Source organism: Limulus polyphemus, unplaced genomic scaffold, assembly GCF_000517525.1.
Source record: "Limulus polyphemus unplaced genomic scaffold, Limulus_polyphemus-2.1.2 Scaffold1487, whole genome shotgun sequence".
NCBI lineage: Eukaryota > Metazoa > Arthropoda > Merostomata > Xiphosura > Limulidae > Limulus > Limulus polyphemus.
Genome location: NW_013667097.1, coordinates 2,525 through 17,180, shown reverse-complemented (window position 1 = coordinate 17,180; position 14,656 = coordinate 2,525). Strand labels below are relative to the sequence as shown.

General features: G+C 30.6%; 1 protein-coding gene across 3 annotated transcripts in view; it reads right to left on the bottom strand.

The window, feature by feature from the left end:
- The window catches only part of LOC106463802 (serine/threonine-protein kinase mig-15-like), a 143,559-nt gene extending 129,191 nt beyond the window's left edge, over positions 1 to 14,368 (bottom strand). For all 3 annotated transcript variants that reach the window (XM_022391406.1, XM_013923872.2, XM_022391407.1), the window contains exons 1-2: positions 13,873 to 14,368; positions 9,130 to 9,195 (exon numbers count right to left, since the gene is read on the bottom strand). In XM_022391406.1, the coding sequence (XP_022247114.1) occupies positions 9,130 to 9,195; positions 13,873 to 13,947 (141 nt within the window). In that variant the 5' untranslated portion in view covers positions 13,948 to 14,368. The remainder of the gene's footprint in view (positions 1 to 9,129; positions 9,196 to 13,872) is intronic.
- Positions 14,369 to 14,656: the final 288 nt, after the last annotated feature.

Genomic DNA, 14,656 nt, shown 5'->3' with positions numbered 1-14,656 from the left:
AAACATTACCTAACTTCAACGGTGGAAAACAGTGTGTGTGGCCAAGGACAAAGCTAGCTAGCTTACTAGCGAATCTTATCTACATCAACTCGTAATTAACTCGTTCATCGTAAACCTTCGATAAGATATCAAGTTCCAGACTAGAAAGAAAACTTTATATTGTTTGTAAGTTTGTGAAACTTTTGTTTATAAATCTTTGTTTGTAATAACTCTTTGTAATAATTGTTACTGTAAATTGTATTGTTGTGTGTATATTAAAACGTATTTATGTTAAAAACGAAGACGGTGTGTATCAATCTTGTTGGCAGATATCGTAAATTGACTAATATATCGGCATATATTTAAATACTAAATCCAAAGTACAATTTAACCACTAAATTTAAAGTAACATTTAACTCAATTTCAGGCCATTTGAAATTCTAATACGTAACATTACAGACTTTATATTATTACTGCAATAGTGTAGAAGTTGTCAAACTTATCTTGTTATGTCGGAGTATTAGTAATAACACAATATAATTAATCAGATGTTAGTGTTTTAAAGTAAATAGTGTTTGTTTGTTTGTTTTGAATTTTGCGCAAAGCTACACGAGGGCTATGTGCGCTAGCCGTCCCTAATTTAGCAGTGTAAGACGAGAGGGAAGGCAGCTAGTCATCACCACCCACCGCCAACCCTTGGGCTACTCTTAACAACGCATAACACAGTATAACGCCTCTATGGCGAGCATATTGTGTGACGGGGATAGTAAATAATGAAGCTTAGCTATATTGTTACACAATATAATCAATAGATGTTACACTTTTAAAGAAACTAGTGACGCTTAGTTGGGTAATGTACTCGTGTTCATCGAATGTTAGAAATAAAAGCCAATAGACACGTTAAAATACAATAAAAGTTGATATATGCTTCGGATATACCTAAATTTTTTACGAACTGTACACAAATACATGAAACTTATAAAGGAGTATAATATAACTTTCTGAACATTAGACGGAACCTTCTTTTGCGTGCGTGTCTCTCTCTCTTTGTGTATATTATATATATATAACAATTTGGCTTACAAGAAAACAGCCGAAACTATCCAGACGCCTTAGCAAGATGCGTCATCTGTGTACCAAAATACAAACCAATTCAACCCTGAAAAAGGTCATTTAAATTTTAATTTTATTCAAAATTTCAAGCTCCTCTATCTTCAAAGTTCAGTTTCTTTAACCTTTTGGAAGGCAGCTCAAAAGCATTACACAAAGCTAAATAAAAGGAAGAGATAACCGCACTGTCTACGATATACAAAACAAAAAGAAAATTTATTCAAACATTACACAATTCTCACAGCCATGCTCATTTTAACATCTTTATCTATACAGTGTATTCTTGACTTGATACTAAAACAGATAGCTGCCTGTAAATGTTGTCACTTAAGCTATTCTTCGACTGTGGTGCCAGCCAAATTTCGTAACGAATGCTGTACGATTATCAGTGAATTATTAATAGTAAAATAATAAGTTCTTAGGTTATGAAAATATTTTCCTGCTTTGGATTAAGTATCAGTTCCTTATAATATTTCAAATCAGAGAATAAACAAGTATACACTTGCGTGATGTCTGATTAACATGGCCATTATAGTGTCAATAATTTTCTTCCTGACCTCTCTCAACTTGTACGTTTTATACTTCAAGCTGAAATACAGAATTTCTAGTTATTAATTACCACGGTTCGTTGCCATCATGTTCTACCGTTTCAGTGCAAAAGTTTATTTACCTGACTAGATCACGGAACACTCGCTAGGAATAAAGGGGACTGAACCATCAATCATAACACGACAAATGATAATATAACGATTTATTTTGAATACTCTGCCTATCGAATTCTGTACGAGCGCTTTTATTATAGCAAGGTGAGAGAATGAAACTTAAACACTCTTTACAACACGACTTTTTAAAACACAACATACATTTAGCATAATGTACAAACAGCCATATATGTGTGCAATTTAAATAGTCTCAACTGTGTTTAGTTACTTCCAGTAAATATAATTTTCATGTTGACAGACATTAGAATTTTCAAAGACTGAATTTTGACAAGTTTGGAGTTTTACTCCCAGACCATAAAACGTATCCCAATGAAAGTCTCATTACAGTACCCATCACGAAACCTACATTTCTCTTTTTATACAACAAAGGATATTTTTAAAGCAAAGAATAAAATAAAAATTAGTTATGTTTTTACAGAATAAAATACTTCTGAAAGAAACAGAAATCAAACAAAAGATCCTCAATTTTTGTATTGAAATTGACAACTTTTATATTATGAAACATAAGTGTTTATGTTTTCTGACAATAGGTAAGTTTAGTATTTTAAAAACGTTTTTCCAATATGGAATGTAAAATAAGCCTACACCGAAATAAGTAAACATATATATATAGTATACTGAACTATTAATATAAGATATAGTAACACTATATTTAAGGCAGTACAATCATGGTCACAGAGGAAAGAACCTAGAAACCTGATATTTTGCACCCATACTAAGCAGACCCTGAGGGTGTGCACCTGGGTATTATTACTTATCTTATCCACGCGCATCTTTTTAATGAGCCAATATAGCGAAAACCCACATAGAGAAGAATTGATTCCTTATATAACTGCTTCTAATTTATAGAAAAGCCAGTGCGTTTTGGTAACAATGCGTTCCAACAATGGCTTTTATGTCATGTCGCTTAGCAACAAAAGTTTCGGTTGGGTTTGAATTTCGCATAAGGATACACGAGGGCTATCCGCGCTAGCCATCCGTAATTTAGCAGTGAAAGACTAGAGGGAAGGCAGGTAGTCATTACCACCTACCGCCAACTCTTGGGTTAATCTTTTACCAACGAATAGTGGGATTGACCATCACATTATAACGCCAACACGGCTGAAAGGGCGAGCATGTTTCGTGGGACAAGCATTCGAACCTGCGACTCTCTGCTTGCGAGTCAAGCGCCCTAACAATCTGGCCATGTCGGGTCAGCAACAAAAGTATATACGTTATACTTTTATGCTAAAATGGGTTAAGAATACACAAACTGACATAGTCATCTAGAATATATCGACCATAATAACCCAAGCGAAGCCGGGTACTCTCGCCAGTAAGTAATATATTCATTGAAATTAAACTAATATGTCTACATATCACTGATTTGATTTTTAAAACGCTTTTAACATTTTCTTTTATTAATTTTATGTAATCAGAGGTAAGATTAGCGGGATGCAGAGGCGTCGCTAGACACTAAGGCACGGTGTCCCAGTTATATTTGGCAGTGCCCCGAATTCCCAGTCGGTGTCTTGAAAAATCAGAATAGAAAATGATGATCGATACCATACTGAAATACCGAAAATCCCTCGCCCTGAATCTTTGAAGCACCCAGAGACGCCTCTGGCGGGATGAGAAGGATGAAATTTATCTGGTCAGGTAGGGCTAATACCTTAGTTCTTCGTAATCTGAACGTAAGAACATAGAGAAATAAAGAAATGAAAAATATCAACATGAAGTATATACGACTCTTGACTTAAAATAGGTATAACGTAAAATTAAGCTTTGATGAAGACTTGGCATAAACTAAAGGATCACTAAAGAAATAAAGTAAATTCTTTATTTACTATTCTTTACTCCTGAAGAAGAATAGTGAACTTTCCAAGAAGACTCGAGTTCTGGATCTTTTGAAATTACAAAATTAAAATTTCAATTTTATTACAACTCCAAGGTATTTAAACACAGGGTTGTGTACGTTAAATCAAAACGATTTCGAATACTCAAGTTAGCGAGTCGTGTGAAAATTTCAGTCGCTATAAAGTCACTGTAGAACGCCATTTATCAGAACTACACTTTTGACATTGGCATTTCCTTTAAAGTGTGATGCCACCGAAAATGTATCGCTTTTTGGGTAGGGAATATAACACACCTTTACAACGAAAAATATTCATACACTCAGATGATAAACGTCTGTTCATATTTAGGGATACAGAATTTCCAGGAGAATTAAAAATCATTAAAGTTTAATTTACTAGTTTGTGTTTCAGTGTAATGGCACAAAATGGGCTATTTGTGCTGTGGCAGTGTAAGTCTCCAAACACGAATTTCAAATTTTCACTATACAGTCCATATAAATAGACTACATAAAAAATCCAAAAATGAAAATTACACACCCAAATTGTTACAAAGATTTACCAAAAATAAATCATTTCTGTATTGTATTTTAGGTTATACATGTTAAATACACAATTTCAAAAACTAATGAATTTTTGAAATCATTAAGAGAAAATATAAGTGCAATTTTAATGGAAAATGTAAAGCAAAAACTTTTGTTTAATATTGTGTTTCTTACAAGTGGTTTGATAATGCATATGGGTGTCTTTCTTTTCTTTGTTTACTCTTGTTTGATCACACTGATAAAAGGCTACCAGTGTATACACACATTTTCTTTCTCTGAATTTAAAACACAATCTTAATCAACTAATTGTTTTTGTACTTAAGAAATATACGTCTTTAGTAAATCATGTTTTTTTTAAATTTGGTAATAATAAGTGTACATCTAATGTAGGCCCAATGGTTTTCCACAATTGAGGAAAATGGTTGTAATTCATGGAATTAGTTATCTGAATTTATTACCAATTTTTACAATTCTGTAAAAATTTACCTAAAATCAGTGTTCATTCAGAATTGCTTTATACATCGTACAATTCATATAGAGTTGAAAAAAAATCATATGGTTCCATTTTGCTTAATCAGTTGAAGTGAAGCTGAATTTGCTATTCATTCAGACATAAAATGACTGACTGTACTAATAAAACATGTTCAATGTATATTATTGACAATTTTTTGTTTATATCTGTAAGCATTTTTACTGGTAATGCACTTCGGTTTCTGGAGTCATGATGGTTTCTTTCTAATGTATAACGATTATTTTATTACTTTTTACTTAAAAATAGAGGTACACTAGTTAATTGAGAGTATGTATTAGTCCAAAATCTGAAAAATTATTACTGCACCATCAGAGTGCATTGGTTACATGAAAACACAATTAGTTCATTAAAATGTACATCATTCACATAAATAAGAGTATTTTGGCTTATTAGTATTACGTACTGCCCACATTATTTTCTTGTGTGCATATTAAAAACCTTATTGGTTGGTCTGGAGTAAACATGATGTTTACAATAGAAAACACAGCTGGTTCACTTAAGACCCAGGCTTGTATAAATCATGAATGGAATATTTTACCCAATTAAGTCTGAATTGTGGAAGGTTTTAAATAACATAAGAAATTTGATCTGAACATCTGGAATGATTATGATGTTTTTAGAGATAATTTATTTTATACATCTGAATTGAGTTTGGTTTCATAAAATATAAAACATGATTGGAACATCTGATCTGAGTATGCTGTAAAGATAAACATGATAAGCAATAGATATAGACAGTTTGATACAATTATATATACAATATAATTTCTAAGTTACGAGCAAAAGTACCTGTCTCCAACGGCAGGAAACGTTTCAGTTAATCTAGCAACAGTACCCATCCCCAGTGATGGGAAAAGTTTAAGTTAATTTATCAATTTAAATTATTTCATTGACTTCAAAAAGGTTAATTGTGCTTCACTCTTGGTTTCACTTAGAGCTAAAGCTCTGAGCTACTTATACCGCCCATCGCGAAAAGTAATTGTTGAGCATTTCAGTCATGCTAAGAGCTGCTCAAGAATAACGTACAGTAAATCTACATTTTTATTCTTTAAGTTATGTCACATTTTTGGAATGTGAATGGTAGTGTGGTTAATTCCTAACAATTTAGTGTAGAATATTCAGCTTAAAAAAATAAAATTTGGCATCAACATTATTCATGCCTGTTCTCTCATCATTTGAAAAGTGAATGTTGAGCTTTGCCTGAGCATGCAGCTTTTTAAACAGGAGACAGACGAACACTTGGACAGACACCATGGTTCACAATATATATAAGATACAAATGAATTTAGTACAGCCCAGATGTGCATAAAAAATAATTTGTGACATGAATGTTGTCTGATTACAGATAAACATCTTACATAAGAACTGAGGACAGTCTTATAAGATAGAAAATAGTTTGTGCAAAAATAAATAACAATAAAAAAATATGACTGATAATATGTAAACTGTATGCTCTGATACAGGTTTAAGTATCATAGGAACATTGTGGATCAGTATAAAAAATTATAATACATTTAGATCATCCAGATTACTGGGTATGTTAGCTAAGTTACTTTATAAATGTATGTAGCTTTCAATATTTAAAAAACTGATATTAAATACTAATTGTGTAAAATGAAGAATAATTCATTACCTTAGCTTAAAACCAAGTTCACATATGATAGATCAAACAATAAATAATAAATCAATGCATAAAATTTACTACATTACTTCTGAATAATTAGTAATTAAGAACATAAAACCATTTAAGTAATATAAGGATCACAGACCACAAACATCTCAGAAGCTACATGTCATGAATAAAAATAAATGTAAAAAAAGAAAAAATTCTTTATAACAAGTTAAAACCAAGGTTATCCTTACAAAATATTCATAGCTATCTCATTATCATTATCTTCTTGCTTATTTTCATTCCAAGTGCTACTATAATATGCACGCTAACTTACATTTGAACATTGTAAAGCAGGAGACACCTACAATATATTCTCTTCTTATTTACTTGTTTCAACTGCATATAGATTCAGAATAAGAACATAGGCAGTAAAGATAAAAACAAACTATGGTCAAACCTTTTATATGTCTTTTCTAAATGAATGGCATTAATAAAATTGTATGTAGTATAATAATTAACGTAAGGGTGTGGCTACATAAATGTTTCATTTCGAATGCCTGAAAACCTGTTTCAAGTTGTTTGTAAATTAATGAAATTTGTTCACTAATATTGGTATAAAATGTTAAAAAAAATGATTATTGTTTTGCAAGTGCTGTGTGAAAATATATCTAAAAAAAATACTCTTTTTGTCAAATTCAGCATATTTTGAGAAACCTTACAAGCTAGTTATGAAATCCATGCAAATTTGCTTTTGAACCTGAAATTTCCTCCATACACACACACACACACGGTAGAAATGTTACAAAATGGATAACAAATTTTCATTCTCTCCAAAACATTATTAGGCAATTTTATATTGTTTTATTTTACTCATTTGGAGTAGATTTAACTCCAGTAAAAATTCAAATGTGTTTGTTTGTGTAATCACAAATAAAATTTTCTAATCAATCTCAAATTATGCATCTTATCAAAGAATTTCAAAGTCAACAAATACATGAACATCAACTAGAGAACCTGCTGACAAAGAGTAAATAATTCATAAAAAACTTGGTTTAGAATGAAAATAACTTTCTAGAACATTACTGAAAATTGGCATTTAATAAATAGTACTCAGTAATGTTATAGAAAGTTATTTCTGAAATATATATACATAAACATCTAACAAACAACATCAAGTTAAACTAATCTCCTAGGTCCTCCCTCAATGCCTTCATTATGGACATCACACCAACATCTAGTTATCACAAGTTTCTCCAGTAACAGCCACATTTTGAAATATACTAAACTGTTTCTAGGATTGATAGGTAAATTTCACCTAAGTCAAGAGCTTTAATCTTAAAACATTTCACAAAAACAGTTTTGTGTTTTAAGTATCTAATAAGAATTTCTCTTCATTTTTGAACAAATTAATAACATTAGGAGGATTCTCTTCTTCTCCTTCATCACTAACACTACTAATAAAGAAGTTGTTAAGCAATACAACCATGTAGACATACCTTTCATCCATAATGAGATTTCCATCAGAATATCTTAGGCATTATTCTTGAATATCTTTTTTTGTAGATTTCAAAAGCATCAAAACTGATCATGCTAAATTTACTGCTTTCAGTTAAAAGACTTCTACAACTTTTTATTTAATATAATTCCAGCATCTGACTTTTTACGAGCAAGTTTCATATATTCATAAGCTTGGCATTTTCAGTTATTAATATATTAATTACCCTATCTATTTATAAGTAGGCTTTTGGTTACAACAAATATTTTCAGAGAGAATACAGCTCATTTCACTGAATTAATATAAAGTATCTAAGGCATTACTAATGTTTTTATCATTTAGATTAGTCTCAAGATATCTTGTAATTTCTGGAAATATCTGTCCTATAATCAGGGACATGACTGTTATTGCCTCTACGAGTGGTTTCAAGAACACATCTAAGTTAATCATATTATGATTAATAGTATTCAAGATTCCTACACAATAAAATTTTTAAGCATTTCCTCTTAAACACTGAAATAAAGAGTCTTAAAATACCATTTCCTTTGTAAAATCCTTGACATTGTGATTGAGAAATAAATTCACAAAATCTCAAATTTTTTTTAGCCATACAGAGAAATAACATTTTCCTAGTCAGTTTCTCTAAAGCAAAACTCAGATGGTAATAAGTTTGTTTCTATTTATAGCATAAACTAGTATGCTCATTCATAGTTGTGCATTAAATTTTGATAATAGTTCTGAATTCCTATAATTATATTAAAATATTTTATTTTTCTAAGATATATTTTAGAAAATATATTGCTAAGATTTTCCAGCTTCAACTTCTCTGTCAAATAAAGCTTGATAAGGTGTAACAAGCTTTCTCCAACTATTAAAGAATATTTCACGAGTAAAAGAAAAAATATCAAATGGACTTGTGCACTTTATGATTACTCAAATACACATAAAATATCTAGTCCCTCAAAAGTCAGCAGATACATTTTAAAAATATGTAAAATACATAAAGCATTGAATGTACTACCTTGAGCTAAGGAAAAGTGGGTTTGAATCAATGGTGTGACCTTACCTATTCCACCAACTTAGAAAACCAGTTTCAAACACAAGTAATTATACTGACTGCTTTAAACAGAAAAGTAACATTCAAATCACATTCTGTTCTAGTTTGTTGCTTGTTTCTGATAAAAAGGTATAATGGTACAAACTACTTCATGATACCTCTTTAAAACTTCTGCAGCTATTCTACTTTGAAAACAACTGGTCATAAGGATACACCCCAAGAATAAAAAAATGTAGCCTACTTACCTTATAAACCTGGCCATAAGTCCCATTTCCAACAACTTCTATTAGCTCAAATATCCCAGCAGGATCCTAATATATAGAGTTCATTATTAATTAATTAATTACCATTTGAATGTACAATGTTTTATTCAGTCCTAATTTCACCATGATTTAAGCTTAATTTGATAATAAGTATTTACCTATCTCTAACAAAATTAGTAAAAATTAATTTGAAAAATAAACTTAACATTTCAGGTCTAAAAAAAAACTGGTGAAATTTCCATTGAGATGTACTGCACATATCATTACCAATAATTCTCATCTATGTAGCAGGGATATAGTTTGTACTGATAATATCAACACAATTCTTAAAGATAATATTAGGTTTATGGTTGAAAGCCTTTATTAATAACAGGGAACCAACTGATCATTCGATATACATTCAGTCACTTCAAGTTTTATTCTTATTGTGCATTTATGTATGTAAAGGCTGTGCATACATATATCAAGACACAAAGTTGTGTGTTGTGCAGCCAAAACAACCTGCAGAATACACACAGGAGTGATAGTTCAGCAATTTTTCCACTTTCTGTAGCTTAGACTGTGGTAATCCAAACTATCTTATTTTCAGTGGTTGCGCTCTACTAGATCCTTACTTCACATAGAAAATTTGGAGGCAATCCATTAAGAAATAGACGAGATATCAAATCTCCAATTTTGATTGAATTTCTTCTCTTTTTTTTCTTTGTACTGGAAGTATGGAAATTTTATTTGATAGAAAAATATATTTAACTTTCATGAATTTTTTCAAATTTGGTACATTAATAGGTATTTACAACCTACAATCAGGTGTCAAATTTGTTGTGAAGAAAAAGTGCGGCCAAAAACGGATTGAGCATGCAACTTAAAGGAGTGAATGAAAAATTGGTAGCTACACTTATAGCATTGATAAGAATTTTACAGCAAATATTTATTCATTAGTTAGCTAGGCTGCTTTTTTTGTTTTACCTACCATTATGCCCCAATCCTTTTTTGGCCACGTCCCTAATTTAGTCGTGTAAGACTGAAGGGAAGGCAGCTGGTCATCACCACCCACCGCCAACTCTTGGGCTACTCTTTTACCAATGAATAGTGGGATTAACCGTCACATTATTACGCTGAAAGGGCGAGCATGTTTGGTGTGACGGGGATTCGAACCTGCGACCCTCAGATTGCGAGTCGAGCACCCTAACCACCTGGCCATCCCGGACCATTTGTATTGTCAAACATGAACGAAGATAATTCAATGAGATCCTTAATGTTGATAGTTTATTGGTTTACAAAGTTCACTGCTCCTCACTTGTAGCAATATTATTGCTGATTAAACTGTTTTCAAGATATTTAATTTTTTTTATAATGGGTAACAATAATAATGTAAAATAATTTTTCTTTAGGGGCAACATGAAAAAGTTTGACAGTTTGAAAAACCACTTCACCCTAAATGATAATTTAACTATGCATTAAATAGTTCTATATCATTGAATTTGTCTGTACAAGTCATATATTACTGGTTTTCCAGAGAAAGTTTTAAAAATATAAAGATAAAAAAAGTCTTTCATGTTTCCAAAGAGACATTATTGTAAGTGAACATCAAGGTAGACCTTCAGTGACACAGACATCTAAAATAATGAATGCATCCTGAAGAACAGTGTCAAAAGTGATGTCAACATGGACACCATTAAATTAAATCACATAAAAAAAACTTAAATGTACAAGTGATAAAAAAATAGGTTGATATATTGTAACAGATGAGCATGAACATGAGTGGGAGATGAAAATCATCAAAAGTGTGCGGTATTTAACACCAAACTACAAGAATCAATCTTGGTTTAAACAACTCAAAGGAAGCTACACAAAATGAAGAAAATAGACGAAATTTTGAGTTACTGTTGATAAAGTCCTAATGGCCTTATTATTAATTTATTTTTGAAATGAATATTAATATAACAACAATAAATACAAATATGTGCCAAAATTCTTACTTAAACACATCTACATAAATCTTTTCAGATACAGTCATGCCTCATCAGCAGGTATAATCCTTAAAAAATGTTTAAAACCAAAACATAAAAAGTGTAAATGAATTAATATATTATGTATCTGGAGATAAGTCACTTATTCATGAAAGGTTTTAGTTATTCATAGCTACTTTACGTGTGGTGAGAGAACATTTTAGCCTTTAGTTTCTTTTTTATATGCTTTTTAGTAATTTTAAATTTCTTCCCTTTGGTACACTGCCTATATGTTGTATTTTCATCTTTAATATAAGATTACTCCTGAGAATATTTTAGGAAAATCTTGGACACTAAATGTAAGGAATCAATTTCATTATTCTAATCACTTAATTTCAGTTTCTAATACATTACAGACAAATCATATGCCAAAGTAAATTCTGGTTTTGTGTTATACTTGCATGTAAACTGTTCAAATTTATTATCTTACTTGAGTTTCAATAAGAAATAATCTATTGTTAACACAAAACAAAACTTTAAAGTAAACCTTCTTGAGCACAATTTACAAATAAAAAGTTAAACCTTAAATTTCAAAGGAATCAGTTGTATCAACACTTTCAATGATTGTCAATCTTTAAATTGTACATTAAAACTCCTATAGTACACCTTAAAGTTTCTGTACTTCAATTTCATCAATAGCACTAACAATTTCAAAGACAGTTGAAGTATGAAAATAGTCTTTACATGTGCATAAACACTTATAATATTAAACTTGTGAAGCAATTTTCTTATTGAAACAACAGCCTGGTTGATAACTATTTATTTGATAACATAATGCTTGAATGTTGGAACTTGTAAATGCCATATTTATAAATTAAAACCAGTTGTGACACATCATGCAAATAATTTACTCAAACAGTACTTCTGAAACGTTTTTGTTCTCAGACCATCTAATTTTTTTTTTATCTCAGTGAATCACAAAAACAATAAACTATGGTTCGATAGACAATCTGAAGGGAGTTAATGGATCACAAATTTAGAGCCTCTGTCAAAGAATACCATGACAGTATATTTTCCTATTACCCAACTTATAAATCGAGAGAAACTGAACAGAAAGTATTGGTTCATGGACTAAAATAAAACTGTCTACAGTAAATGTACATGAACTGGAAGTAGTAATTCATTCAGTAATAACATAATTTAATGGGAATAGCTTGTACTTCCTTCAATAATTATAATTTAATGGATAAGCCTTTAAATTTATGTGAAGGAGAATCTCAGGCCTTGTATTAACAGTAAAAATGAGATTATAATCTGATGATAATTCAAGGAATGGATGGGTTATCTTACAGGGATCAGTTACAATCGAGAAAAAATGTTTTAAGAAATTGTAACTGATCCCTGTAAGAGGAGACAAAAGTTAAAGTTTTGGAAAAAAACAGGCGGCTTCTCATAAGCCTTTTGGATTTCTTTATTTTTCAACCCAATCACTGGCTTTCTATAGTCTAGTTCTTTAAGTCTTATCTGTCAATTCAAACATCTTAAACTTATGACATTAATCCTTTATAATTTATTTTCTCTATTACGTCTATAGCAATCCAATTAAATTTTATCTTCTCTATCAGCCTTTTTCCTCTTTATATAGAAACATGTTTAATTTGAATTAAAGCATTTTGAAAAAATCTCTCAAATTTGCCTCACATCCTCTTTTCAAATTTAACTCATTATCTCAATTAATTCCCTTGGTGTATGGAATGAGTTGTAGTTGGCATTACTAGAACCTAGCTCTCTACAAGTTCAAAAAGAGGAATATATTATTTTCCTGAAAATTCTTGGACATTGAATGTATTGTTATCTGCCATATATTTTTTGCATTGGATCCAATGATTCTCCCCTCCACACACACACACACACATCTTTCACACCACAAGCTGGACAAAGGTGATTTCCTTAATTTCCAACCATCACAGGTCTTCAAACCCAAATATCTACAACAATGATTATATTGAAAAAATTATGAATAAATTTAAATTTTAAGGTGTTCTCAGAGATTGTTGAACAGGGATAGCACTAAAGGTCCAAATAGTTGTTTGTTATTCACAACTTTATGCCATGTTATTGCTATTTTACTTATAGTGATGTAAATAAAAAACTAGTGTTACGACTTTTTTTTTTAAACTCAAGATAATTTATTTTAGTTAATATTAGTACTTTAACTTTAAGAGATTCTAAATTAAAGCAAAATTTAGATCATAATTTATATTTGATAATATTTATATAAATATCAGTTTACATGTAATGAGCTTGAATGATTTGTATAAAAACGTAAAAATTAGTATGTTATGCAGTCTTTGACATCTTTGGCCCGTTTGTTACCACCACATTTCCCCTTTTTATTTTTAGTACAATCTTAAATATAATTAAATCTAAGTCTCTTAAATTACTAATTTAACTTAAGACTCTTTTAGTGGAACACTAGTAATTGTTTTATAAATAATTACAAACTTGGCAGGATTATAACTTATACTACCGGGATTTGAAGTTTTTTTATTATTATTCATTGGCTTTCTTAACTTAAAAACGCTCTACTAAATTTCACGTTAGATAGACATATAAATTGTAATGATTTATTGTAATTTGCACTTTTTAATATATACATTTATCAATGAGTAACAACAAGGAATATTACATGAAATAAAGTGGCAATGGTATAATTTCAATGGTACTTTGGTAATGTTAATCATAAAATAATACAGCGTTACTGGTCTTTTCTTACCTTTAAACTGTTGAGATCAATGTCATCTAAACTACAATTCACACTAGGCTGTGTTAGTGCCATGACGTGTTTCATAAGTCTCTAAATAGTAAAATTTAAAAAGACTGGACACACTTAACTTTTAACCTCTAGAGTTACAACTGTACCAGGCAGTACCAAGCAAAATCTCGAGGTGCCTGGGTTTTGTATAACTACGAGTACGAGACTTTAACTAAAAGTTATCAGCATACAGAAAAAATCCTTCGGACTTGTGCAAGTTGTGAAACTGGAACTTCTGGTCGAAATACTCTGCCTCTATTTTTGCTGACACTTACATAGGACAAGAGAACAAATTGCTTCAACTCAGTGTCATAGTCTTATTTACCATTCATTATTGTCGTAAGTCTGAAATAGACTACTCAAATAAATATCTACATTACTGAAGTGTAACTAGATTCATCGCATTAACTGTAAACCTAATGCACTCGACCTCATTTGTTAACAAGCAACCGACTACTGAGTTTGATCAGAATGACTAAAACACATGCTGAACTACAACTGGAAGACTCTTAAAGTGTCATCTAGAGGCGTATTATCAAACTATAGGAAAACTCAAAACGTCATCTACACTATGATTATTTATATTGATTCAATTGTATTTTTACGATGTTCATTTTGCATGAGATATAATAATCATGTCAAAGTTATTTAGATATTTTCTTTCCTTTACCCGATTTTCATGTTATTCTTAATATTTATGGCTTTCTATACTTCGAAAAGTAAACTTTTCGTGATTCTAATCTTG